The sequence below is a fragment of the Antechinus flavipes genome, chromosome 3, assembly GCF_016432865.1.
Source record: "Antechinus flavipes isolate AdamAnt ecotype Samford, QLD, Australia chromosome 3, AdamAnt_v2, whole genome shotgun sequence".
Lineage (NCBI taxonomy): Eukaryota > Metazoa > Chordata > Mammalia > Dasyuromorphia > Dasyuridae > Antechinus > Antechinus flavipes.
This window is the reverse complement of record NC_067400.1, coordinates 63,543,956-63,566,674: the sequence shown is the minus strand read 5'-3', so window position 1 is coordinate 63,566,674 and position 22,719 is coordinate 63,543,956. Positions and strand designations below refer to the sequence as shown.

At 50.6% G+C, this 22,719-nt stretch overlaps 1 protein-coding gene across 2 annotated transcripts; it reads left to right on the top strand.

Moving 5' to 3' along the window:
• Positions 1-667: 667 nt before the first annotated feature.
• Positions 668-11,461, top strand: STK11IP (serine/threonine kinase 11 interacting protein). 2 transcript variants are annotated; one of them, XM_051983476.1, is made up of 24 exons: positions 668-1,065; positions 3,047-3,252; positions 3,460-3,534; positions 3,749-3,844; positions 3,940-4,047; positions 4,138-4,209; positions 4,347-4,473; positions 4,596-4,699; positions 4,845-4,943; positions 5,920-5,961; positions 6,171-6,317; positions 6,502-6,586; positions 7,068-7,433; positions 7,541-7,728; positions 7,864-7,980; positions 8,099-8,267; positions 8,581-8,808; positions 9,117-9,220; positions 9,334-9,431; positions 9,522-9,700; positions 9,880-9,961; positions 10,203-10,273; positions 10,691-10,923; positions 11,129-11,461. In XM_051983476.1, exons 1-24 carry the CDS (start codon positions 1,011-1,013, stop codon positions 11,285-11,287), a joined length of 3,210 nt encoding a protein of 1,069 aa, XP_051839436.1. In that variant the 5' UTR covers positions 668-1,010; the 3' UTR covers positions 11,288-11,461. The 2 variants fall into 2 exon arrangements, with proteins under 2 accessions (XP_051839436.1, XP_051839438.1); XM_051983478.1 differs by lacking the exon at positions 668-1,065 and adding an exon at positions 1,087-1,405.
• The last annotated feature ends 11,258 nt before the right edge of the window (positions 11,462-22,719 follow it).

Sequence of the window (22,719 nt, the reverse complement as noted above, 5' to 3'; positions counted from 1 at the left end):
TCATAACCTATTTATCATAAAACCATTTATTTTATTCTTCTCGAAGAGGAAGCCCAGACAAGCAAGTTGTCCCTGGAAAGCATTCTCTCCCAGTTTTCTCCGTGACCAGCTGTGGGCTGCAGGATACAAATATGTGACAAACACAAATACCCGAAATGCAAAATGCCCGCGCAGACTCAGACCACACCTCCCAGGGAATTTGGAGCAACACGATCTGAGGAGGGAATAACAATCGATAATACATATCGTTACCGGTATTTTGCTAAAGCTAGTTTTTTCATTTTTTGCTTATAATTCTGGTTTGAGGCCTGGTTTTGTGCCATACTTTTAGGTTTCTGTCTTATCTGAATACTTGAATAACCTGAAACTCAACATTCAAAAAACCCGAACAATATTCAGAATGAAGGAAAAGATGCGGAATGCCGGCGAGTCAGAAAGGAGGCCTCGCGCAGGCGCACGACGAGGAAGGAGGCCCGGGTGGCCAGCCCGGCAGAAAGAGCAGGCGCGACAGTCCGGCTGTCTGAGGCCAGCCTTTTCCTCCGCGGCCTCGTACGGGGCTCCACGCTCACCGCTCCGAGGAACCGAAGCCTGGCTCCGCCCCCTTTCCTCTTAATCGCCGAAGGAGCCGGAAGTCTTTAAGCTCAACTTCCGCCTCAGAGGTGGGGAGCTTCCGCTTTTTCCCTCCCCAGTGCAGGTGTCCGGCAGCTGATCCCGTAGGAAGGGGGGAGCCTCGGAAAGATCGTTCCGGAGCTTCCCGAGGCCGGCCGCGCGCCCTCTTCAGGGGTCCTGGGCCGCTCTGGGACCCGGCTTTGCTTCCCGCACCGCACTTTCTGCTACTTCCCGAGCCGTGAATTGTCACTTTGCCAGGCCCCCTCCTCCGCCTCAGCTGACCCTAGTGAGGCTGGGGGAGGGGGGCCGGGGTGTGGTCCTTGGATTCTTCCCTCCGGCTTCCCGGAGTCATCTTTCCCAGCCCCTCATCTCTCGGCTCCGCCCCCAAGCTCCCTGTTGCTATGGCGACGACGAGCTCCTTAGTGTGGAAGCTGGCGGGGCTGCTGCAAGACTCGGGTAAGGGAGCTTCCGGGTCAGGGGGCGAAGGCCTGGGGAGGGGGAAGGAAGGGAGTGTCGGTAGCTCCTGCCACCAGCTCCTTCTCCAGACCCCGAAGCTCGAGACTTCTGGGTGCCGGCCCGGAACGGGAACACCTGCGGCAGTACCTCTAACAGCTGTGCGACGGCGCCCGTCGCTTCCCTGCCCCAGCTTCCTTAGCCGCCGACCTCGCGCGCCGCGCTGTGACACCCAGTGACAGTTCGCGCGGCGCCCGGCACGTAGTGGGCGTGCTACGGGGGTTCGCTGCTGCGCTCAGCGTTATTGCAAGAGGCCGCCATAGGGCTTCAGACATGTCCCTGAGTAAGACAGTTGTGAACACTCGGCCCAGTGATCGCCACCAGGTGCTCTATACATGTCAGCTCTCGAGCGGGGAGATAACTGTGAAAGCTTACTTCGCACGGCGTGTGACGCACGGGCGCTGGCTCCCCGTCGTTACTGAAACAATTGCCAGAGTGCTTATCGCCTGGCGGGCGCTCTGTAACTCTTACTGTATCGTTGGCACAGTCTTAGGAGAGCTTAGCAGGGTACCCGACACGTAGTAGGTCTCCTGTCTCCTTACTCCCACTCACCTTCCGCGGGCACCTCCTGGGCCCCAGCCAGAGACAGTAACACCGCGCGTCTCCCGTGACCGGGGTGCCCCACGCTGCGCGCACAGCCGCGGCTCTGTGCTCCTCCCCAGAGGGATGGTACCCCTGCTGTGGGCCCTCGGCACTGCTTTCCTTATCCCCTCCCCCGGCCGGCGTCCTCGCCTCCTATTTTATTTTAAAAAATGGAGGCCCCTCCTGGGAGCCCCCCCCCCGCCCCTCCGGGGACCCCCCGCCCCTCCTGGGAGCCCCCCTGCCCCTCCTGGGAGCCCCCGCCCCTCCTGGGAGCCCCCCCGCCCCTCCTGGGGGCCCCCGCCCCTCTGGCTTCCTTTCTGCCACTGCCCCCTCTCCTGTGGAGAAGCCTTCTCCCTCCTGGAGTCTGCCCCGGGGTGCCCGCTGCGGAGACGTTCCCCTGTCCCCGGCTCTGTCACTGCCTGCCGGCTCACCCCAGCTGCCCACTACCCCATCCCCGCGGACCTCTCTGCTCCGAGACCCCGCGGCCCGGGTCGCTCTCCGTGGGCCCCCTTCTCTTCTCGCTCCCACGGACTCCTGCCCTTGCAGCTCCCCCAGGCTCGGTGACCGCCTGCCTTTCAGACGTTCAGCCTGGGTGGCGGGCAGACTTGGAGAATGGGAGTCCCTCCCCTCCTTTGCCTTCCTGGGGGGCCCCATACCCAGGCCAGTGCGCAGCGGACTCTCCCTTCCGACCCCCTAGGGCCAGGGTCCTGTTTGCTGATGGGAGCCCCTGGGTGCCTCGCCACCCTGGCCTCCTGGCCGTTCCACCGGCGTGACCTTCCGTGTCTGGGCTGCGGCCCTTCTCCCGGGCTCTCCTCCATCCCCCTTTCTGGCCCAGGGCTTCCCTCGGTCCCACCTTCTCCAGGAAGCATTTCCCAGCCCCTCTGAATTCTGGGGCTTCCCCCTCTTAACTGTTTGCCATTTATCCTTTACATATTTGATTCTTGTCTCCTGGGGGGAGGCTTTGTGAGGGGGGGGGACTGCTCTGGCCTCTGGCTCCTCGGAGCCCAGCCTGGCATGTAGGCGGTGCCTAAGGAATGGCTGGTTTTACACCCCCTTCGCCCTGTTACTCTGTACATGTGTGTCTCAGTTGCTCTGTACGGGATAGAACACGAGCTTCTGGAGGGCGGGTTCCCATTGGTCCGGAATCTAGCACGGGTCCTGCTGGATGGGAGTATCACAGACACCCGGGGCCCTCATTTTGTGGGGGAGGAGGCGGGCCTGGAGACGTGTCGGGCAGACCAGGAAGAGGCAGCCGCCTGGGGCTCCCGCGGGCTAGGCCGGCCCCCACGGGGGTCCTGTCCCAAGCTCACGGTGTCTGCCTTCTCCCTCGCCCTCCCCGCAGGTGACCTGGTCCTGTCTGGCTGCAGCACGCTGACTCTGCTGACCTCCACCCTGCAGCAGCTGAATCATGTGTTTGAGCTTCATCTGGGACCCTGGGGTCCCGGGCAGGCCGGCTTTGTGGCCCTGCCCTCCCACCCTGCCGACTCCCCTACTATCCTGCAGCTCCAGTTCCTGTTTGACGTGTTGCAGAAAACGCTCTCACTCAAGGTTGTCGGGAGGCATTGGGAGCTCAGCCTGGCTGTGTTTTGAGGGGGCTGGGGCTGGGGTCTGCAGAGCGGAGGCTGTATGAAATGTGTGGGCCTGAGGTTGTGGATGACAGTGGGTCCAGGAGAGGGCAACCCATGTAATTGGGGGGGCACTGTGCCGAGGGAGAGGCCCATTACTCCCCACTTGAGCTGTTCTCTTCTCTCTCAGCTAGTGCACGTCCCAGGCCCTGGCCCTCAAGGCCCCATCAAGATCTTCCCCTTCAAGTCCCTGAAGCAGCTGGAGGTAGGATGAGCTGGGAGTGGGTGGTGGTGTATGGCTCAGCTCGGAGAAGCTCTTTGGGGACCCAGAGGGGGGTTCCTTGTGAGGGTCCTAGCCCTTAAGTCCCTCTCTGCTGTCCTTCAGTCTGACTGACCGATTTGAGTCCAGCAGAACGTGGCTCTTGTGTGTTCGTTCCCCCACCGTCCTCTCCCTCCCTGATTTGGAGCCTTCTCCCCAGCTGCGAGCGGTCCCTCTGCACTGTCTGTGTGGCCTCCGCGGAATCTACTCTCAGCTCGAGACTCTGGTCTGTAGCAGGAGCCTCCAAGCACTAGAGGTGAAGGACGGGGCGGGCTGGGGCGTTGCTGGTCCTGGTGGGGAGGGGCCCTGGGGGAAGGGGCTGCCGGCGCCGACCTTTTCTCCCTGCCTCAGGAACTCCTCTCGGCTTGTGGCGGTGACCTCTGCTCTGCCCTGCCCTGGCTCGCCCTGGTTTGTGCTGATTTTAGCTATAATTCATTGACTGCCTTGGACCGATCCCTGGTGAGTGGGGCGAGGATTTGCCAGAGGGCCTCGAAGGGAGGGGGAGGACCTAAGGCACCCCGAGTGATCCTCCCGACTCGTTTCCCTCAGCATCTCCTGTCAGCTCTTCAGGTTCTGAATCTGAGCCACAACCGAGTCACCGACTGTGAAGACTTCTTGACTGTGAGTCTGGAGGGATCTCTGCATCCCTGATCCCTGAATGGGATTCTTCCTTCTGCCTGCTGCAGCCACCTTGTCCCAAATCTTTGCCCAGTTAGGGCACGGCCTTACCCTAGCCTGATGCCATCTCTGTCCTGCAGGCCCTGTCCGAGCTGCGGCACCTGGATGTCTCCTACAACCGCCTTCAGTCAGTGCCGGTGGTGAGCCCCGCGGGGGCCGTGCTCAGGACGGTAGTGCTGAGGGGCAATGAGCTCCGAAGCTTGTGCGGTGAGCGGCCCACCAGGGAAAGGGGCCGAGGTGGTGGGAGCCCGCCGCCTGGGTCGGAGGGCCAGCTCCGAGACTTGGGGGGCCGGGCAGAAGTGCCTGACGCTGCGGGTCTCCCCGCTCAGGGCTGGATCAGCTGAGGGGCCTTCGGCATCTGGACGTGGCGTACAATCTGCTGGAACAACACAGGGAGCTGGTGCCCTTGAGGACGCTGGCTGAGCTCCAGAGAGTGAGTGGGGATCTTGGGGACGGGGAAGAAGGAGTGTGAACCAAGCGCCCAGAGTCCAAGCATGGCTGCAAGAAGGCGACAACCATGTCCCTTTGGCCTCAGAGCAGTTGTGCTGGCTGCTGTTCATCTCCTTTCTCGTCCACAGCTGCACCTGGAGGGGAATCCTCTGTCCTTTCACCCCGATCACCGAGCAGCTACTGTTCAGTATCTGTCACCGCAGGCCAGAGATGCTTCTCCTCCTGGGGTAAGCTGTCCCCATTCCCTCGTCTCCCCCCATTCCGTTTTTTTCCCTTCAGTTCTCCAACTTTTTAAAGCAGCTTTTCTTTTATTGATCTCTTCTGTTTTCACATTGCCATCATTTCTCCCCAGATTTTTTTTTTTTAAAGCAAGGAAAGAATAAAGAAGCTAAAAATTTATAAATTTAACATGCCAAAAAAGTCTGATGTTATGCCCTGTGTGATTGAACCCGTTGACTTCAGGCTGAAAGGAGGAGGGAGATGTCTTCTCATAGCTGTTTTTTGGATGAAGTACTTCTTTTTAATTTTGTAGCATTCAGTTTTGATTGTTATTGTTTGCATTTACGTTGTTGAACTTGTGTCTACCTCCTTTACTTTGTATCCATTCACACATGTGTTTCTCTGTACCCAGTCTCATTTATTTCTTGCATCACCAATCTTTCATTGAATTCAGGTAGCATTGTTTCTCCTTTCTCCAGGAAATAGGCATCCTCGCTGCTCTTAAGCTTTAAAAGTCTCAGAGTCATAATGCTCTGATTTTGTTTATTTAATCACTTTCCTTTCCTTCCTCCCCCAAGAGAGGCCTCTTCCATCACAAGTTGTAACAGTCAGGTAAACCAAAGGCAGGAGGCCGAGGTCACACTTGGTCTTCCTGAGTCACGGTGCTCATGGGTCCCTCCGAGAGCTGACATCTTCAGGGTTGTTGTCTTCAGGGTTATTGTTTTTTGTGGTCGTGTTAAGTGTTCTCACACACCTGCTTACTTTGCTTCTCCCAACTTCCCCTGCTCCCTCCCCTCCCCTGGGTTGGAGGGCCAGCCCTGAGACCTCGGGGACAGGAGTGGGACCTGTTTTCTCTTGGGCCTGTTGTCAGTTGCCTGCACTGCTTCTCATGACCTGCCCTCTCTCTCTCCTCCTAGGGTCGGGGGCAGGATGGGGTGCTCCTGTCCCTTCCAGCACGCACTCATCAGCACTTTTTTCTTTCAGTTTCTTCTTGATGGGGAGCCCCTGTCACCTGCTGACTTGCAGGTCAGTCTTGCTGGGAGCCAGCAGGGGCTGAAGGTCTGGGGTAGGCTGGTCAGGGGGTGCTGGAGAATGACCGGGGCAGGGTGGGCAGGGAAGTAAGGGAACCTCTCTGCCAAACCAGCAGCTGTACTCCTGTTCCTTACCACGACTGGGCAAGAAGCACTTGATCCTCTGTTGTCCTTGTAAAAGTGGTTCTTTTTGTGTGCTTCCAGCCTCCCACATCTTCTGGGCTTTGCTCCTTGGCCCTCTCTCTAGCCCCCACAGGGGGAAGTGCCTCAGAGACCTCTTATGGCCCTGACTTGAGTGACAGCCCCTCTTCAGGAGGTGTTTTGGGTCGCCCTCTCCCTCGTAAGGCTAAGGTGAGCTGACGCTGCCCTGTGATTGGGGGGCTCAGGGCGTTGTTGCCCTGCCAGGAATGAAAAGTATTCTCCTCACCCTTGGCAGGTTTCTGGGTTGGAGGAGGTGTTGGTACCTAGGGACAAAGGGTTTGGTGTCCTGGGGTCCCACTTTACTTAGAAAGGAGCTTCCTTTTGTCGTCCTCAGAGCCGCGTCCGTGTGAGGCGGGCGAGCATCTCGGAGCCGAGTGATACCGACCCAGAGCCCCGAACTCCAGATCCCTCGCCTGCTGGTGAGAGCCAGCCTTTCCTTTTTCCAGTTTCCTCCAGATTTTCAGTTTTGTGGCTTCGGTCTCTGCTGACTAGTTAGTTCTGCCTTCCTTATTAATCTCCTCCTCACCCTCCAGCCCTTGTCTAGTTTTCCATGGGAAACGCATCCTTCACTGAAGACTTCCCGTGGTGCCTTCCTCACTGTGGCGTGTGGCTGGCCCAGGGTTCTCAAGTCCGTGCTGACGGGCGCGGGAAACTCTGATAGGTCCTGCCAAGTTGGGAGGCTTTGGGGAACGGCCTAGCGAGGGACTGTGCGGGCGTCAGAAAGCCGCGTTCCCAGGCGGGCCCAGCGAGCGTCTGCTAGGGCCCGGAGGAGTTTCACCCCGCACTGGCGGAGGCAGGGCCCCCCGTCACTGAAGTCAGAGCTTCTGGAAGCATGGAGGAATCACGAAGGGCACGAGAACGCTGGAATCTGGCTGCTCATCCCTGTGCCTTCTCTTCTAGGCTGGTTCGTGCAACAGCACCGGGAGCTGGAGCTCATGAACAGTTTTCGGGAGAGATTTGGTTGTGATTGGCTACAGTACCGTAGCCACCTAGAGACTCCTGGGACACCCCCTGTGGGCATCCCCAAGACCTCTGACTCGGGCACAGTCTCCACGGACCCCCCAAAGCCTCAGAGCCTTTCTAGCCCACTGCAGCAGGGACAAGGGGGCAGTAGTTTGGACGAATCCCTCCCGATTGGGCCAGAGCAGGACAAAGGGGAAGAGGAGGTGGCAGAAGAGAAGGAGGAGGTAATGGAGGAAGTGGCTGCAGAAGAAATCAAAGGGGAAAGGGAAGAGGAAGAGGAAGTTGAAGATCAAGAAGTGGAGGGTGAGTGGTCTTGTTCTCGGAGCAACAACAGAGGGAGGCTGAGGGTGCGCGAATGGGGTCGGGGCAGGGAGGTGCAGCCTGAGCCCTTGCATTGGGTCTCTTGGCAGTGGAGCTTTGTCGTCCCATGCTGGTGTGTCCCCTGGAGGGGACTGCGGGGGTGCGCGGCCAGGAGAGGTTTCTGAGGGTCACATCAGGGCACTTACTGGAGGTGGAGCTGCAGGCGGCTCAGACCTTGGAGCGCCTGGACCTCCGGAGCCTTTGGGCAGCTGAGTTGGAGGCAGAGGCGGAGTCTGCGGTGAGAGCGGCAGCCTGGGGAGTCGGTGGGATTTCCCGGTGAATGGAGGGAAGGGCTCTGGGGACCATCACCGCCCGGGCTGGGAGGAGGAGCTTTGTCCCGGGCCACAGAGCTCTCTCTCCTCGGCCTCCCCAGGATCCTGACTGCGCTGCGGGTGGCCCCGTCATTGTCCTGCGCTTCTCCTACATCCGTTCTGACTGGCAGCTGCGGCGATACCTGGTGCTGGAGCCCGAAGCCCACGCTGCCGCGGAGGTGATGGCACTGGGCCCAGGGCTGCGGGAGGTTCGGCGATCAGGAGATGGGGTTGGTAAGCGGAAGGGGGACGAGGAGGAGGAGGATGACCCTCCTCTGGGATGCATTGGCATTTCAGGAGCTGCTGGCTGTCTTGGCCCCCGCTGCAGCTGCTTCACAGCTTCAGGTGGGGGCAGCCCGAGGCCCGTCCGGAGGCTGGCTGCGGTGCCTCCGTTGCCATCAGATCAGCGAGGTGACGGCTCCGCAGGAGGAGCTGGGCGCTCACGGCAGATGGACGTCCAAGACCGGTAGGGACCCTCCCCGGCCCTTCCTCCCCGCGTAGACCTGGAGGCTCTTCTTCCCTCCTGTCCATCCTGCCAGCTTGGGGCGGGAGCAGGCCCGGCAGAAGGCACTGAGGGGGGCCTCGACAGGAGAGATAAGAGCTTGGAGGGAGGGCGTAGGGACTGTGAAGCTCCATGGAGAATGAGCCAGAGGGCAGAGGGGTTGGGGGGGCGGCTCCCCAGGAATAGGGTGGGACAGCGGACATGGGAGCCTCATTGGTGGCTGACGCGTGTGGACTGCTGGGAACCCCACAACCTTGAAGTCTGCCTCTCTCCACAGACTTCCCCCTTCTGTGTCCCATGTGTGGCAGTGACCACGTTGTCTTGTTGCCTCACCATGATGAAACCCCCGGAGAGGAGCAGAGGGAGGGGGAGCTGCACCCAGCTTCCTCTGCCCCGCCCAGCACTCCTCTGGGCTCTCCAGACGAGGGTGATGGCAACAAGTCCAGCAGTCCCTGCCTCCAGGCCCAGCTGCCCCATGAAGCCGACAGCTGGGGCCTTCATCCTCGTGAGTATGGGGAGGACGGAGGGGACGTTCAGTGAGGAAAGGGGCTGGCTTTGGAGCCAGAAGGCCTGTGTCCAGAGGAGGGCTCCAAGTTTCCCCATCCATAAAATGGGAACAATTATATAATAGCTGCCTTCTAAGCTTGATGTGAGGAGAGTGATCGGCAAACCTTTAAGCGCCGTCTGAGTGGAAGATATTGTCATTCATTATTGAGAGAATCATTTGGCAGTTTTGGGGGGACGGGGAGATGGGGGATTGAGGGGAAGGCATGTGCAGTTGGTAGCTGTCTGGCTCTCTGGTCTGGCCTTTAGCTTCTGACCGCTCTGGGCTCCGCTCTGTGGACCACCGACTCCGGCTTTTCCTGGATGTGGAGATATTTGAAGATGTCCAGGAAGAGTTCCAATGCTGCCTCAAGGTGGGGCCCCAGTTCTTCCTCTGCTCTTGAGGTGTTCCTCGGCGCCCCCCACCAGGCCCATCCCTGCCCCTTCTGAGTGCTCCACAGGCTCCTTGGGCTTTTCCTCCCCCCAGGTGCCCGTAGTGCTGCGCGGCCAGGCCGAGGAGTTTCCTTCCCTTGTCGTCGTGTCCGATCTCAGGCTTTACATCTTGGAGGTGACTGGGGAGATCCGGTGAGTGAGGGCCTGAGCGGGGACTGGGGAGGAGGGGCCCGGGCTCCTCAGCTCCCCTGCCCGATCACCAGTCCTTCCCTCTGTCCTCAGAGGCCAGCCCTCGGGCTGGCTGCAGCTGCGCCTTGCCGCCCCCCTGCAGGACCTGAGCTGCCTGGAGCTCGGCCTGGCCGGGCAGAGCCTCCGGCTGGAGTGGGCCGGGGCCGGGGGCGGCTGTGCTCTGCTGGCCCGGGAGCCCCGCTGCTGCCAAGCCTTCCTGGAAGAGCTCACTGGTGAGTGGAGGCGGGGTTGGGGGGTGCAGTGGGTGCTGGAGCCCTGGAGGCCTCCGGGTTGTCCTGGGAGTTCAGAGCCGGGCACGCGAGGGCCGAAGCTGGCAGGGATGGAGGAGGCTTTCCTGGCAGCGAGGCAGGGCTCGAGCTCCTCACTCCCCACCTCCCCCGGCCCTCTCCAGCCATCCTGCAGCTGCTGCCTCCTGGCCGGAGGTGCCACGTTTCTGCCACCAGAGAGGAAGTGACTCCTCAGCACCGGCTCTGGTGAGTCCTGCCAAGTCCCCCGCCCCACTTTCCCAACCAAGAAAACCAAGATGGGGTGTGGGGCCGAGAGCCACTCTGTGAGTCCTGAAGTGGCAGAGCCCCGGCCGGACAGCGTCCTGCCCACTGCCCTCCATTCTGCCCTCGCCAGCCGCACCCCTCTTGCCCCTTGGGCCCCTTCTTCCATTACCCATATTCTCCCTACCCTCTACCCAGCCTGGCACTGACACCTGTTCCCTCCCAGGCCATTGTTAGATCCCGACTCCAGCCCCGAGGACCCCCAGTTCTTCTACTTGCAGGCATTTCTGGTTGAAGGTACTCTTTCCCGGGGGGTAAGGGGAAAGACCCTCTGGGTAACTCCACACTGTGGATACATTGTGACCGAGGGGCCTGTTGGCCCCTGCTCTGGGCAGGGTTGGGAGTTCGGGGAGAGGGTCAGTCGGTGTGCTGCAGCGGGCTGGCTCTCCCCTTACGTGAAGTCTGCCCTGTTCGGGGTCCGAGTGGGACCCCCACCCTGAGAGGAAGCCAAGGGTGGCTCCCTTCGCCTCGCTGGTGCTCGGAGCTCTCGGGACTAGAGGCGGGACGGAGGGGTCCTGGGTGCTGGGAGGGATCAGCGGCGGCTGCTGACGCTGTTGTGCCTCTGTGGCCTGGCAGTGCTGGTTTGGGGGGGCAGGGCGCCCTTCCCAACCGTCCCGGGCCCCATGGTCCTTGGCCCTCCCCCCTTCTCTTCAGGCTCCTCGTCCCGCCCAGTGTCCCTGTTGGTCACTCCGTCCGCCTTGTATCTGCTGGGTGAGGATCCCATGGGGTCCCAGTCCTGGTCCCCTGCGGAGGGGCCTGGAGAAGCGCTTTCCCTGAGGCCGGACCCCTCCATCCGCATCTACGAGCAGCAGCCGCTCAGCAGCCTCAGCTCCATACAGGTCTACAAGGCGGCCCCCAGGGACTTTCGTCTGGCCTTGTACGATGAGGTGCGTCTCTCTGGAGGGGAGGGGAGCGGGGGGCGGAGAAAGGCCCCGCAGGGGCTGACCATGGAGCCTTGGGGAGAATGTGGGGGTTCGGGGGGCCCTGGGCAGGGACCAGGGGAGGCGGCTGTGGGTGGGGGCAGAGGAGAGATGCCGGGGAGCGTCGGCCCTTCGCCCTCCCAGCCTCCCACCCTGCTCCTCGGTCCTCTAGGTCTTGCGGCTTGAGAGCTTTTGGCCTCTCCGGGTCATGTGTCCAGAGCAATTGACCGCCCTGTTGGACTGGATCCGAGGTCCCTGGGAGGAGCTTTTTTCCATTGGACTTCGAGTGCTGACCCAGGAGGCCCCAGACCCTGCGCCGATTGGGAGCTAGGCGCTCTGGTCTGGCCCGGCCCGCCGGTCTGTTCCTGGGAGGGGCGAGACGCTGCGGCCCCCGGAGCAGAGCAGCCGTCCGCGGAGATGGCGGCCGGGGGCCAGCCCAGCGTGGCCTTTGACAATGGGACATTGACTGTTTCTCAGGTGCCAATAAAGTTCTGTTCCTCTCCTGTTTCTTGGCTGCAGCTGGGTGAAGGGCCGCCAGGCAGTTGGATGGACTGTTGGAGTCTTGGCCAAGCTGTCATGGTGCGGGCCGTTTGCCACATGGGGGGAGGGGTGGGCAGCCCGGGGGATCCCGGCTTTCCCCCTCGGGGCGGGCCACGTGTGGATTCCACCTGGGGGATGTGACGTTTCCAGGAAGGAGGAAGTTTCCTCAGATTCCCTGTTTCTGTGGCCACCCCGGGAGATTAGAAGGCCAGAGAATAGCCGGGGCTTTTTCCCTCTTCCCTGCCACCAGCTGTATCTCCTTGTTTGATCTGCCACAAGGGGGCAGCGTCTTCAGCCCCCTCACTGGGCCTTCTCCTACAAATAGGCCTTTGGGGCCTGGTCACTCCCCGTGGTTAGGAAGGCCAGGGGCCCCGGGGCGTTCGGGACTCTGCCTCGGCTCCCTCAGACCTGGTCAGCTTCTCTCCCAGGGCTGGTCACAAAGGCCGGAGCGTGTAGGAATGAACCTAGCCCTGGAACCAGAGGTTCTTCTTCCCCATGAATCCGTGTTCTACTGGGAATCGGACAAAGTCTTGGACCCAGAAAATCTTCCTAACCGCAAATTGCCACATTGACATGAGCCGTTGCTATTTGGTTGGGGCGGGGGACGGAATGGGGGCTTGTGCTGACTCTCAGACCCTGAACCTCCCCCAGGGATCCTGGGGATCCCTGTCCCCATCATCTCCCAGAAGCAAAGATCCTCCAGGTTAGTGATCCAAGAGATGATTTAATGTAGACCCCTTCTTTATACAGCGTGTTATGGCTCACAGATATTTCATTTGAGTCTCACAACAGCCCTGGGAATGTAGGTGCTATTATCATCCTGTTTTACAGGTGAGCAAACTGAGAGGGTGACGGTCCCTCAGCAAGTACTAAGTGTCTGAGGCAGCATTTAAACGGATTTTTCTGGTTCCAGAACTTTAAAAACCAAGAATAAAAGTATAGGATTCGTCCTAGAGGCAATAGGAAGTCATTGGAGTTTAATGAGTAAAGAGAGTGACGGGGACCGTCCTGTGCTTTAGGAAGATCATGATTGCAGCCGTGTGGAGAATAAAGGATGGACTTGCAGCAGGGAGATCCTATTAGGAAGTCCCTGGAGCAGCTGAGAGTTGAGGAAAGGCCTAACCAAGGAGGTATGAGTAGAGAAGAAGGGACGCTTGGCAAGAAATGTGGAGGCCAGAGCTGCTGGATTTGGCAAGGGATTGTGAAGGGAAAAGTCGTCCTCCGGCTTCAGTGAATACTGCAGCAAGGGAGAAATTTGGGATCAGCTCAGTATCACCGAAGGAGGCCTTTGCAGAGGTTAGTTTTAGGGGATGAAGTTGGGCCAAAGTAGGCAGCAAAGGCACGGAGTGTGAGGCTCTCACAAGGAGAGCATTGTGTTATGAGGGGGAGGAGAGAGAGAGAAAACTTCAGTTCTGCCTAAGGCAGGCCTTGAATGCCCACGTGGTTTTTTTTTTTTTTTTTTTTTTTTTACCTCAGTGAAGTTTTAATGAAAACCTTCCAAAAATATTGGCACACATTTAGTGATATGCTTATATAGCATCTCTTTTTGTTTCAATGATTTTATAGGGATAGGGACTAGTCCCATAGTTTTATTGAGATAAATGAATTGTCTTCCTCTATGATACAGGTCATTATCTTGAATAGTCTTAAAGAGTTCCCAGGAAGGTACAGAGATGTTAAACTACTTATCAGAGTCACGCAGCCAATGGGTGGCGGAGGACCATATTGGACAATGATTTTTTGGCAATTTAGAAACCAGAGCAAGTATTATTATTATTAGCACATATTTAGTAATATCCTTGGATAGCATCTCTTTTTGCCTCAGTGATTTTATAGAGATAGGGACTGGCCCCATAGCTTTTATTGAGATAATTAAGTTGTCTCCCTCTGTGATACAGGTCACTATCTTGAATAGTCTTAGAAAGTTCCCAGGAGGGTACAGAGAGGTTCAGCTACTTATCGGAGTCACACAGCCAATATGTGATGGAGAACCGTGTTGGACAATGACTTTTTGTAATTAAGAAATCAGAGCAAGTATTTCACATTGTTAAAGTTTTGCTTGACTTCTCAAAGTTATCTTAAAAACAAAAACAAATAGGTCATTTGAGATCTTGCAGATTGTAGGATTCAAAGGAGGAAGAAATCTTAGATCACTCATTTCTCACAGATAAAACAACTAACAGGCTCGGAGAGTCTCTTTTTGCTCCAAGTAGAACACTATGTAGGAACTTCAGGATTAGGAGTTAGATGCTGACTCCTGTCTCGGGACACTTTCCAACTGCACAATGAGGCAGGTAGGGTTAGAGTTTATGCGACTCTGGACAAGACACTTAATCTCTGTCTTTCAGGTTCCTCATCCATAAAATGGGGATACCTACCAGAGTCACTCTGAGGATTAAATGAAATAAATATGCACAGTATTTTTGGAAGTACTTAAAATGCTTTGTAAATGCTAGTTTTTATTACACTATGCTGATTTTCATATATAGACTTTGAAGGAAGGGAGTAACTATAATCTGATGGGACAAGGTCAAGCATTGTGACCCACTAAGAAAACAAAATTGTTCCCGATTTGCAGACATTTGAGATAATGATTGGCTTGCTTGAATAGGAGCTATTTTCGTTCCTTTAGAGGTCAGATTCCTTGCAAATGTCTTCACTTTCTTTAAGGTTGGAAAATGGTCTTCCTGCATTTGTTCTTTGAGACATATTGCTTATATTAGGGGTGTTCCCAGAAATGTTTAAAAATTACCTCGCAGGAAAAAAACATGGACACACTTTAAAATTTATTCTGCATCACTTTTTAAAATCTAATTTGATGTAATCAAAATTTTCTATTTTGTGATCAATAATGATCTCTAGTAGTTCTTTGGTCACAAATTCCTTCCTCCTCCACAAGTCTGAAAGGTAAACTATCCTATGTTCCTCTAGTTTGTTTATGATCTCGTTCTTTATGCCTAAATCATGGACCCATTTTGATCTTATCTTGGTATATGGCATTAAGTGTGGGTCCATGCCTAATTTCTGCCATACTAATTTCCAGTTTTCCCAGCAGTTTTTGTCAAATAATGAATTCTTATCCCAAAAGTTGCGATCTTTGGGTTTGACTTTCTTAAGTCTAAACAGAATTCCAAGGAAGGCTAAGCTGAACATCCCAGTTTCTTTCTTTCTTTCTTTTTTTTTTTTTAAATTTAAATTTTATTTTATTTAATAATAACTTTGTATTGACAGAATCCATGCCAGGGTAATTTTTTACAACATTATCCCTTGCACTCGCTTATGTTTCGTTTTTCCCCCTCCCTTCCTCCACCCCCCCCCCCCCAAGATGGCAAGCAGTATATATAGAACATCCCAGTTTCTTAATACGATTTGAGGGGCACGGTGTCCAGAGCCTCTAGCCTGGGATGGCCAGGGCTGAACACGACTACTGCTTTTCTTGTTTTGGACAATATAACTCTAAATGCAGCTGAGAACCAATCTAACTTTTCCAGTTGTAATGTCAACATTATGGACCCATGTCAAGCGCAGAGTCTACCAAATCTCCAGATCTTTTTCACACATACTGTAATCTTGTCGCACTTCTCCCAAGAGACTGATTATTCTGTTCACATTCTGCTCCATTTTGTTATTCAGCTAATATTTATTGAGCACCTACTCTGTGCTCAGCATCGGGCAAAGCTTTGAGCGGTATAAAGAATAAGCAAATATGGCCCCTAAACCAAGAAGCTTTAAAAGGGTCATGAAAAATTAAAATTTAAAATGGGACACATGCAGGAAGCTGTGACATAACAATGTGAGACTAGAATAGAACGTGCTGCAAGGAGGTCAGCAGGCAAGGACAGAACCACAGATTTAGCGCTGAAAAACCTGTGATAAATCATCTAGTCTTGCATTTTACCAATGAAGAAACTCAATCAGATGGCCAATAAACATTTATTAAGCATTTACTATATACCAGGCACAAACGGGCTCAGGGAAGCGAGTGGTGACTGACAGGGCCTTTCTTGCTTCTAAACCCAGTGCATCATTCTCCTGAGATCCGTGAGATGGTCAATGAGGTGTGACATTACTGCTGCTTCCATCCACTGTCATTTCCACAGGCATTTTTGTGACTTTGGAAAATATGATCCCCTAATTTGGTTTGTTACTGCCATGAATTCAATCGAGCCCCCCTTGGCTCTGCATTGCAGAGTTTTCAAATGGAGTGAGATTAGACTTGAGATTTCATTGGTAAAGGCAACTCCCAGAAGTGCAAATTCCTTCCACCAGTACAAGTTTACATCTTTCAGCAACTTGGTTTTAGAGAGCTCCCAGAAGCATTAGGTAACTTGTGAAAAAAGCAGTGTGTCTGGGCAAAGACTCCGGGGCCTTACTGGCTTCAAGGCCACTCCTCTATCCTGCCTCTTCAGGAAGCATTCTAGTGTCTACAAATCACACTTTTTTCTTTTTTCTTTTTCCCTCTTCCTGATGTTGCCTTGTAGTACTTGAAATTTTGCAGTCAGAAGAGGAGATGTCTGAATCTTAATATCTTCAAAGTAGCATGACTTTTCAGTCTGGCTTTTGGTTTATTGCATACAAAGTAGGTCATTTTTGTTGTCATTGTCAAATTGATTCGCACTGGAGAGACACTCACCATATTTTCCTGTTTTATCTTTTGATTCTTTCAGAGCTGCTGAGCTGTCCTGACCAGTCTTGGAAGTCCTGCCTTCTATATTACAATTCTTCATTATTAACTTGTAGGCAGTTCCAACTTAATGAGATTTACAACAGGCTGGTCCATTTCCTTTTTTCCCATAATAATCGTAGGGTTTTAGAGTAGGAAAGAACCTTAGAAACCATCTACCAGTGATTCTTTAATATATTTTTATTTTATTTAATAGTTCTCAATCATGTTTTTAAAAATTTAAACATTTCAAATTTTTAAAAATTCTCTCCCTCCCACCCTTCCCCTACAAACACACATACATATACATGTATATGTATTATATACACACATATGTATATCTATAGCTATAGAATTCCTTTTCTTAAAGATGCCCATTTTGTCCTAATGCTATTCCAGAACTTGTTCAGATAACCAATCATTTGATAATCAAACAGCATTTTAAAAAAATAGTATTTTATTTTTTCCAATTATGTGTAAAGATACATTCATTTTTTATAAAATTTTAAATTCCAAATTTTTCTTCCTTCCTCCCCGTCCTTCTTCCTAAGACTGCAAGCCATCTGATCTAGGTTATACATATGCAATCTTTTAAACATATTTCTACAATAGTATGTGTAACAAGCATATATTAAGCACTTACAATGTGCAAGGCATCATGCTGGGAATAGAGAGTGTCAGGACTGGAGGAGGAGAAAAATCTTTTGGACTCCTTTTCTTTAAGTCTCCTCCTACCTTTAGGACTGGTCTCAAGGCCAGAACTTTTTCTTCATTTAATTTCCTTAGTGACTCTCACTCAGAACTTAAGCTAGACTCTCTCTCAACTAGAGAGAATGAGAAGGGGAAGTCTGATATTCAGTTATGTGCCCCTAGGACCTTGTTCTTGGGCTTTGTTTTTTCCTAGATGAAAAAGGCAAGTCAGAGAGTGGCACAGGATAGGGTAGAGGCAATAGGATAGGTGATAAGCCAGGAATTAAAACCTTTATTTAGGAAGCCCTAAAGAGACTAAGAACATGGAAGAATCCATGAAAGAAGGCGCAAATTAAGATAAATAACAAGGGACAGCAAAGCTGAGACAATCCTGTTTCCAAATTAGGAAACTGCTTGTATTGTTCAAGATGACTTTGCAGAGCTCTAAACCTCCTGATCCTGATAGTCACTCATACATTTTATTTTTCTGGGCTCCCTCCTTTCTATCTACTATGTTCCCTGTTCTATTCCCTACAAGTCTCCAGTTTTCTTTGACCATTTCTTCCTCTACTTCTCAGTCAGATTAGGCAAGAGAATTGTAGAAGAGTGGATTTGGAGTCAGAAAAATCATGAAATAAAAGAATGTTAACTCTGATGTTACTTAGTCAAGAATTGCCCCTTCTTTAGTGATTCCAGAAATGGTTAGGCAGCTTTTGATTAAGGCCTTCTGGTGAGGAAGGACCTCTTATCAGATCCTATAACAAAACAAGGATTTAGGATGAACTTGTTTCAGAGAGGACAGCAGAACAGGAGAGAACTAAAGCTGACTAATACAGATTTTAGAGAGGAGAAATTTGGAGAACTCATTTATTTGTGGAATAATCTCTGGCTCCAGATTCTAGTGTTGACATCTGTAAGGGAAGATTGCAAGGTTGTTACTGTTATTTTAAGATGGGAAATGTAGATGCGTAGGTAGGCAGCAGCAATGAGAATATCAGGGAATATTAGAGAGACATTGAAGATATTTGAGTATGTGTATATAAAATGGTGGTAGGAGCAATGTGATGGAGAACACGGGGTAGGAGTGTTAGACACATTCCATCTGTCCATCTCTCATTCTTATTTAAGCCACACAACTCTTCTTGCTTAACACTATATGTCATCCAAGTTCCATTCTCAGACAATACTTTCTTAATCAGATATCTGCCTTTTTTTTTTTTTTTCAGAATCATTTGTCTTGATGAGCAATAGTTAAGAAAAGACTATGTAGGCCCCCAAAGTCCAAAGCTACATAATATTTCGTAATTAGTTTTAGGTTTTTTCCATCAGCATCTCGTATATCCATGTGAATCACTAGAAATGGGAGGGGATTTCATCAGATTTGACAAATCTGTGGTAATGTCTCAGATAACGCCCCCTCTTCATTATTTTCAGCTCAGCAAATAGCTGCATTAATACCTCTCATTAAGGACTCACCCATTATAACTTCTCTTACTGTCTGATCTCTCAAAGGAGACCTTATATGGCTCTACAACATCCCATTCTTTAAACAAGTCTTTTAGAATAGCTCCCTCCTTTTTGGAAAAACTCTCATATTAATTTTTTAAAAGCTTAATGCTCTTTTTTCTTTTTCTCCTGTGTGATGTTTCTTCTGCCCTCCAACCTTCTGACACAAGGATTTCCCTTTTACTTCTTTTTCCATCTTTATTATAATATTGAAGGGTTTCTGTTTTTTCAAAGACTAATTCATTTTCCTTGATAACTTGGAAAATGGATTGCCATTTCTCAAAACCTTTTATTTTCTTTTCTATCAGGAAATTAGCCTGTATGTTCAGTGTAGATAACAGGCTATCAATAACATGATAGAAATAGAAACATCTCATTCTCAATTCAGGTTACTTATTGGAAAGTCTTATCTTTCTTGTTAGAAGCTCCTTTGGAGAACTGGACTGTTATTTTATTTTTTGGAGTCTTCAACTCTGTCCAAAGGTAAATGAAATAGCCCAGGCAATAAAATTCAGGACAGCCAAGGTGTTGCAATTTAGAAATCATTAATTGTTTATTTACCTGCCGGGCTGGACAGACTCTCAGTAGAGTACCACCTCAAACCCAAATAGAGACAGGCTTATAAGCAATTCTTGTTCTGCCTTGCGGTTACAGCCTGACTCGACTTCTCGCTCGAGAAGGGGAATGCTGGGGAGCTTACAGGATACCTGACATGTTAGGCAAGCATTCCGTCTGAACATAGTTGAGCAACATTTTCCTATAAGCCTGAGGCCCCTTGACCCAGGGATGAGGGGGGCCAGTCTTTTGTCCATTTCCGTGAATAAGCTCTATTGCAATCACACCCAACTCTTTTTTGTTTTTCTCCTTACCTTATTTAACCAACAACCTAATTTTTTTCTGGTTAAAGCCTTCCAATCCTTTTCTTACAGCTTATGTCATTCTTTCTTTGTATATCCTTATCTTTTAGGTCCTTCATTTTGCTCTTTTCTCTTCACCTTCCATATTTCTACTTCCTGAATTCATTCTTTTTTACATTTTTCTTACCTTTTTTAAAAAACATTTTTTACATTTTACATTTCACAATTCTTTTTTCCTCTTTGGCTCAAGACCTCTGCTTTCTTCCACACAAACTTCTCTCAAAGAATGTAGAAAAAGCAGTCTAAGGTCTGCTACATTGGACAAGTCACATGAAGTCTTTGGCTCTCAGCTTCTTCCTGTACAAAATAGGGAGGGTGTCAATTAGATTAGTAGGTCTCTTTGAGCTCTAAATCCTATGAGTTTTTGGATTCCCGATTATGAACTGCCTCATGACTTGCCCCATTTGAGGAGCCCTGTTTTTTAGTTATACTGTATCTCCTTTCCCTCACTAAGAACAGTTGCAGATCCAGAATATTAAAATCCTTAGAGTCCCAGGGTTATGATTATGAATAAATTCCTTCTTTTCCCCTCTGGGTTTTAGTTCCTGCACCTGTAAAAAAAAAGTTCCAAGTTGACAACTTGGAACCTATCATAACTGTGCTGTCTCTGGCTCAGTCTCCATCTTATTTGGGATCTCTCTGGAAAGATTTCCAATGATATAACATTCCACCAAGAAACAAACAAACAAACTTAAATAATAATGGCAACAACAAAACCCCAAGTATTCACATGAATTCTGTGCTTTAGGGAATAGGAGAACACTGCTTGGTTGTGGGAGAGCTCACAGGAAGAGAGATGTTTTTCTGCAATAGGATTTATTTCTGAAACCTGAGTGTGGGCTTAGTGAGTGGACAGACACCTCTGAATGTTGTGGTGAATAAACTGAACTGTGCACCACAGGAGTGGTGAACAGCAAATCTTGTGTTACTATTCTAAGCAAGTGGAGGCGGGGACCAGTCACTGTTAAGAATTGGGGACTTCAGCTCAGTTTACTGTAGCAGAGCCAGGAGCTACCCGAACCCTTCCTCTAAGTGATTCCTGAAAACTGCTGAACTGGGAGAGTTATGATCAAGTGAGGCAGAAATTAATCAGCATATTAACCTGGAAACCATTAAGTCTACCCAGGGAGTGGGTGAGTGATTTAGAAAAAGCCGATTCCTAGGCTGTTTTCCCTTTAGACCTCTACAGCACCCATTTTGCTTTACCACACATGATATTGCTTTATATCCGTTTCAGCAACTTGTTTTAGAAGGCCAGATATGGTAGCTAGTCGGGGTCAGTGGTAGATATCCGTAGTTTTTGCTTTGAGGGAAACTAAGACTGATGGGAAACCTGAGTCTAGGATTCCTTAGCTGCAGTAGAATGCCAATTGAATGGCCACACTAAGTCTGACATCAATACACTGAGCCTCTAGAAATGGAGGATCACCAGTGTCAAAGGAGATATGGACCAGATCAGCCTGGGATAAGGTTAAAACTTTCATGCTTAAAATTTAGGGATTGGACTAATGAGCTAGGGTGAGACTCTAAAGAAAGAAAAAACCCAACTAAAATTTATTTAGTTTCACTTATTTAGTGAAATAAGGACCAGATTCAGAGTCAGAAGATTGAATTCAAATCTTGGCTCTATCATTAAATTTGAAGCAAGTCCTTTCACTTTCCTGAGCTTTCTACAAGGATTCCTCTATCAAATGATCACAGCAACCCTTGTACCACCTGCCTCTTAGAGGAGTGATAAAGATCAAAATGACTGACATTTTTACTTAGGTCTTTATGGTTTACAAAATACACTATTTAATGAGGGAAGAACCTCCTAGGTATTCTTATGTACATTTTGAATCAAAGGCCAGTAATGAAATATGATTATTTCAGATATTATTGATATTTTTCCAAAGCATATAGTACTTGAGGGTAGGTGCTGTGCTATTTCATTTTTCTATCAGAAGAAGAACGCAACTACCTGCACTTTTCTTTGACCCACTGTGGCCTTTCCTTATGTTGGGCCGCATGAACTGCAATGAAATGTGATTATTTTAGGTATTATTGATATTTCTCCCAAAGAATATTGTAAGCCACTTGAAGGTAGGTGCTATGCTATTTCATTTTTCTATCAGAAGGATGCAAATACCTGCACTTTTCTTTGACCCACTGTGGCCTTTCCCTATATTGGACTTAGGGAATCCTTTGCCATATTGGAATATAAGATCTATGCGCTCAATACTGTGCCTTATCCTAATCTTTGTATCTCTCCCAGTGCCTCTCTTGGATCATCAGTTCAGAAAAAGCCCCTGTCATACTTCCTTTCACTCCCAGCTCACTGGACCTTCTCCTGCTCTGTGCCCACTGCCTCGCTCCCCTCATCTTCCATTTCTCCCTGTCTCAGCCCTAGAACCTGGAATGTGCTCAAACGACACGGTCATGATTTCTGCATGGAGTGTGTCCCTCGATTCCCCCACCGTCCTGGGGCCAGTTTCAGACCAGAATTCCTTCTTTCCAGTTTTTGCTCTCTTTTATGTAGTCTTCCTTATTTTAATACACACGCCAAGAGGACAGGAAATAAAGCATTTATTAAGCACTTACCATGTGTAAATCACTGTGATTCAAATAGAAAAATTAGTCCTTTCTCTCAAAAAGCTCACATTCTAATGGCAGAAGACAACACATACAGGGAAGGTTTCAGCGGCCAGCTTGATAGGAAAGTCCCACGACACTTTACACTGGCAAAGCCTCTTTTTTAATGTCAATTCCATTGATAACATAGTGATTTCTGATGTCAAATGTTTTAATATTGTCCAGGCAAATCACTTCTCCCTGTTTAACTCAATTTCCCCTTCTGTAAAATGAACTGGAGAAGGAAATGGTAAACCACTGCAGTATCTTTGCCAAGAAAATCTCAAGTAGGGTTACAAAGTGTTGGACATTATTGTTAAATGACTGAACAGCAGCAAAAGGATTTTGGTGGCAAGAACTTAATTCTCTCCTGGATCTTGCATGCAGCTACGCCAACGATGACCAGATTGCAGTTCCATCAAGTTATTTCTTAAGATAATGTCTAAGGGCAGTGGGCTGGAAGCCTTGCTGTTCTCAAGACTCTTGGGTTCAGGGTCCTGGGTTGTCTCTATAAACATACTGTGACAGCCCATGGACAATTATGAGAATCTGATGGCCAAGTTATCTGCCTGCCTCATTCTTGCTTTCACATTTGTATGATCAGAGTTTTAGTATAGTGCTTGGCTCATAGGAAGTGTTTAATAAATGATTTTTCATTCATCTGTCCATTTTCTCATTCATTTGTTCACATTGCTTTGCCCAGAACTTCTGTTTAATCTTTATTGAGTTGAATTGTAAGCTCTGTGATCGATGAATTGTCATTGTCGAATTTGAGCTAAGATAAACATCAAAATTGTGTCCTCCTGATAGGCACAATGAGAATCAGATTGGGATAAT